The sequence below is a fragment of the Phaseolus vulgaris genome, chromosome 8 (genome assembly GCF_000499845.2).
Source record: "Phaseolus vulgaris cultivar G19833 chromosome 8, P. vulgaris v2.0, whole genome shotgun sequence".
NCBI lineage: Eukaryota > Viridiplantae > Streptophyta > Magnoliopsida > Fabales > Fabaceae > Phaseolus > Phaseolus vulgaris.
The window spans coordinates 46,177,259-46,182,284 of NC_023752.2; the positions used below are offsets into that span (position 1 = coordinate 46,177,259).

Consider the following 5,026-nt stretch of genomic DNA (forward strand, 5'->3'; position numbering starts at 1 on the left):
GTGCAGGAAAAATTTACCTACCCCACGGTGGGTGCCAAAATGTTCTAGCCAAGACGAATGTCTCTCAACTAGAGCATTTAGTTTAGCCAAAAACAGTGATTTCTAGTCGAGTATTTATTCTTCTTCGTTCCCTTATATACATGAGTGTTCCTCCCCCATTCTTCTTATACCTGGTCTTAATTTTTGTTATATTCACAAAATTAATTATAATCCTGCATATCCAACTCATCTTCATAATTAATGTACTCTCCTCTTTATGAGAAATAAATGAAATTTTTCCATTAACTTCATAGATCAACATTAAGAGCGCTTTGTCACATGATTGGACTCGTTTCATGACCTCACAACCCCCTAATCTTAGACGTAAGTCTGAGGCTAATAAGTTTAGTAAGCTACATATTTGTGTGGTGATTTACATTGCAGTTAAGAGATTCATTCAAAAGTTTAAAAAAATTGAAAGAGTAAAGAAAAAGGGAAAGAAATCATTTGTTTAAATAGGAAACAAGGAGAGAAAAATAGAAAGCACACTGATTTGAGGTTGACAATATGAAAAGCAAACAGCTCAAGAAGTGAAACAGAATATATATTCTCTAAAACTTACCTAGGATAAAAAAAACAAGGTTACAAACAATGTGGATTTCTCTTCCGGCAACATGAAAGTAGGATTTGATCTTGTCGTAGAAAAACTAGGATTGGTTTGTAAAACCAATAAAAACATGACGGAATTAAAGTTACGCATGCAAACGTGAAACTTTCTTATACTTACAAAATTATAATATTAAAATATTATTATCGGATCGGATATCTATCATTCATCCATTGTTACCCGCAACCAAATTAGATCGAACCGTGTATCTTTTTTTTTTTCGAATCTCTCGGAGTCGGTTAGACTTTCTTTATACCCAGTTGGTATATTATGTTGAAAATCATGTCACGTTTATACGTAAGAAAAACAAGAGAACAAAAGTAAAAATAGGTGTTTGATTGAAACAAAATATAGCGAAAATTAAAAAGAGAAATAGATATGTAAAAATAAAAGTAATAATCTGATTTAAATAATATATATAATCAATTATATATAAGAATATAACAAATAACGCTGCTACAAATAATAAATTAATGTATAAACATAGAAATATTATATTTTTATCAGCATCAAAATTTTGGTCTTCCTTATTAAGAAAAACACTTATTTGAAACCTACCAAACGGACTACAGGGAAAAATAAATGGAAATTTTTGAATTTTCGTTTCTCCATATCCAGTACCAAACTGATATTCAAGCCCCGTGTCCTTCGTCAAAATCTTCACCATTTCCATCTCTGAAGGAATAGTTGATGCGTGCCATTGTATTTTTAACTGATGCTGGTTACTCACCTCATCAATATTTGAGTTGTATTGTACATCCCTATAAATCACACTATCCCATATCTGAGTACACACGTGATATGCATGTGAATAAATGTACTGAAGGCACTATTTTTATAAGTCTTAAAGATTAGATTCCCACTGCCACGAGGCAACATATATTGCAGAGACACCCGAGATTCTTAGATCTTGGAATGTTATACCTTTTCTTCCTTTCACTAAATTAATTTCTATCATCATTACAAAAGATTAAACAATTCATTCTGTTCTAATCGAGTTGTAAACGTGAGAATAATCCTAATTTCATGAAAGTTCATATACTGCAACAAAGATAGGCAAATCATCAATAGTTTTAACTTCTACATCTATATTGTATCAATAATTTCCTGTGATTCTGCACAACAAACAAATATCACATAACAATGCAGCCATCCAAATAAGTAATCCATTGGAAAATACTTCATAAAACTGATGGAGTTTGGATACAGGGTTTGTGTACGAAAATAAATGAAATAATAGCAATAGACGAAAGACAAATATCTCCCATTTCAAATACAAGCCTGAGAATAAAAATTACTGGACTACCAAGTATCACTGAGTTGGCTCGTTTTAATCAGCACGAGATTGGCCTGCCCGAGATGAAAGGATGATACCCACAATGAGGCCATAAAGAGCAAGAGCTTCAGCGAAAATCAAAATAAGAATCATACCAACAAACAGCTTCGGCTGCTGAGCATTAGCCCTGACAAAAAAGAAATCATCTTAGTGTTCAAGTATTCGATCAGTTAACAATAACACATTGCATATATCTATGAAGCAAACTATAATTTTAGCTGGGAAATGCAAAAGCGCACACATGCACACAAGAAGAAAATCAAGTGGCACGGCATAAAACAACAAAAACATAGCCAAGTAAGCATTAAGCATATGAAAATGGTGGCAGAAGCAGGGTTATTTACACGAACCATCCATTGTCAACAACTATATAAAGAGGGAGAAAGAGTGACAGAAGCTGAAATGTTTCGATTAATATTTCTTTTAATTGGAAAACAATATAAATTAGAATGTAAATTGCAAATTAGATTCTATGTTAGATAATTATCTATACAAGTAACACATTAATTTATGAATTTTCCATTCTAATAACAACCACTTGAAAAGACAAAAGTAGGTCTTCACTCACAACACAAGGGATGAAAAAACATTATAGCCCTCCCTAATTAGATTGATAGTATTATATCGTTTCAACGTGAAGAACATGTTAAGTAGAAAGAGACACATCAGATTTCTTTCATCAACTCAATCCACATTAACCACACAAGCAAGAGGTGAATAAAATATTTTATAAGTCCATAAGTTAATAAAGACAATATACATTAACACATATTACACTCAAACAACATATAATGAACAAACCAATACAAAACATTTGGCAGCAGGAATTGAACTGAGCAGCAATTTCCACGAGCGATATTTTAAAATAGTCCAATACGCCTATTTTGCCAGCATTAATAATTAGTAATTTCCACATCAAAAAAAGAAAGCCACGTGTAAGCATGTATAGAAATGATTGTACAAAATCCATTAGAAAAAATGCGTAGTGCAGCTAACCTTAGGGGTGAGGAGCACTGCATAGTTTCATAGAAGTAAAATAAATAGCACACTGATTCTAAAAAATGTCCCTCGCTTACACTTTAGTTTAGTCCCTGATTTTAATAAGTTCAATACCTAAATCACAAAACATGATTCATACTACGTTAGCTAACATTTTTCAGGATCAATACGAAATGGTTTGAACAACAAAAGCGAACTAAAGAATATAATAGCACAAATCAAGGACAAATTTGCAAATACAACACATTTCAATGCTCTGAATAATATGAAAGGATACTCATCAGTTATCATAATAAAGGCAAACAACAACAAAAATATGACTTTTAAAACATTGTTAAGCACTGTATAGTTTAAACAACAATTTAATCAATTTCGTTGCTTACAGTCATGAAAGAAACCAACGGACAAAACTTAGGTCCAATAGTATATTGTTCTCCAATAAGAACTGGAAGTTTTCCTAGATAATTTATCCTGCTTTTCATGCAAATTTTTCTAACACGCATTAGTGAGAGAACAACTTAATTTTAATTTCCCATAAGTATCCTTCTTGAAAAGCAATCTTATTCAAGATAGGTCGAGCACCAACTGTGAGGACCTCTTCCAGCGGGAGTTCAAACCATGATTCACCACATTATGGGAGACAAACCTTTTCCCCAAGACCCAATCCCAAATCATATTACATTGAAAAATTGCTTATATTTTGCAAACTATTTCTAAGGTCTTACTCTTACAATTTGGGTTTAGGCGTAATTCAACTAGGAAAACTAACTCATGAACAAGGTCTACAGCAAATTTATATACACTATTTCGACCATATAAGTTATAACTATTCAATATGAAAATGAGATTTGTGTCCCACTTATATGCGTTACTTTCATCATATCAGAATCCATGTGAAATTTCCACAAATTACTACAGTTTCTATTCTACAAGTGCCCATAGGCATGAATGAGGATGGATTACCTAACACCAGCATCCCCAACAATTCCAATGGCCATCCCAGCAGAGAGGCCAGCAAGGCCACAGGCAAGGCCAGAGGACAAGTGGGCATAGCCATCAAATAGATAGTAAGACTTAGCCTTGGGGTTTATCCCAGTGCTAATGATGACCGCAATAATCAACCCATAGATCCCCAACACTCCAGCCATAACCACCGGCACAATCGACTTCATCACAAGCTCCGGCCTCATCACACCCATCGACGCCACTCCCACCCCACTCTTCGCAGTTCCGTACGCTGCTCCCATACCTTGCAATCATCAGAAAACAACAAAGCATATAGTCGTCGTCATCATCATCATTATCATTAAATTGAACAAACGAAAAAGAGAGAGGGACAAACAGGAGAAAACGAGAGCCGCGGCCGCGCCAAGGAAGCCGAAGAAAGGAGCGGTTTCGTCGCCACTGAAACCTGCCATGGTTAGATTCAATTCCTCTGCTACGATGATGAAACTTTCTCTCTTTGTTCTTTGTGGAAGAAATAGAAGATTGATGAAATTGATCGGGTTTGTGGAGATCAGATCAAAGTGGAATGTGGAAATGAATTTTGGAAGAAAAAAATTATTTTTCGGATTGGTACAGGTGGAGACAGATAGTGGTCTGATAGCGAAGGATCGTGTTATCTAATTTTACCGTAATGCCCTTTTTCTCTTTCCAGGCTTTTCGTTTGTCTTAGGCTTTTTCTTCAAGCACGCCTATGATTACTAACTGGACCACCATATTACAAGCAAAAAAACTAATATTTTGTTTAGATTGGACAGTGGAAAGTTGAGAGTGTGGGAAATTGGAAAGTTGAGGGTGTGAGAACAAAATCTGAAGAAATTTTTATGTGTTTGGATTGGAATATGTTAGATTTGATGTGTGAGAAAAAATTATTGAAGTTTGTGAGTGTTGTGATGATTGTGAGGAGATTTTAATTTTTTTTAAAATCAAATATAAGTTTATGTTCTCGCCGATTGACTTTGGTCGAATTTGATAGTGAGCTCCGGGTTAAAACGACTTTGCTTGGTGTATTGAACCGAGATGACGCTTTGTGACGAAAGGGA

The 5,026-nt window shown here is 34.4% G+C and overlaps 1 protein-coding gene across 1 annotated transcript; it reads right to left on the reverse strand.

Annotated features, from left to right (window-relative positions):
- Positions 1 to 1,804: 1,804 nt before the first annotated feature.
- Positions 1,805 to 4,673, reverse strand: LOC137823321 (V-type proton ATPase 16 kDa proteolipid subunit-like). The gene is made up of 3 exons (XM_068628403.1): positions 4,324 to 4,673; positions 3,945 to 4,230; positions 1,805 to 2,109 (listed from the first exon to the last, which is right to left on the reverse strand). The coding sequence occupies exons 1-3, from the start codon at positions 4,397 to 4,399 to the stop codon at positions 1,977 to 1,979; spliced, it is 495 nt and encodes a 164-aa protein (XP_068484504.1). The 5' UTR covers positions 4,400 to 4,673; the 3' UTR covers positions 1,805 to 1,976.
- Between the last annotated feature and the right edge of the window lie 353 nt (positions 4,674 to 5,026).

Coding starts and splice junctions, on each gene's coding strand:
- LOC137823321 (XM_068628403.1), bottom strand. CDS start 4,399: ATGGCAGGTTTCAGTGGCGACGAAACCGCTCCTTTCTTCGGCTTCCTT. Junction 4,231..4,323: donor CGCGGCTCTCGTTTTCTCCT/GTTTGTCCCTCT, acceptor GATGATTGCAAG/GTATGGGAGCAGCGTACGGA. Junction 2,110..3,944: donor GTTGGGGATGCTGGTGTTAG/GTAATCCATCCT, acceptor CTTTTTTGTCAG/GGCTAATGCTCAGCAGCCGA.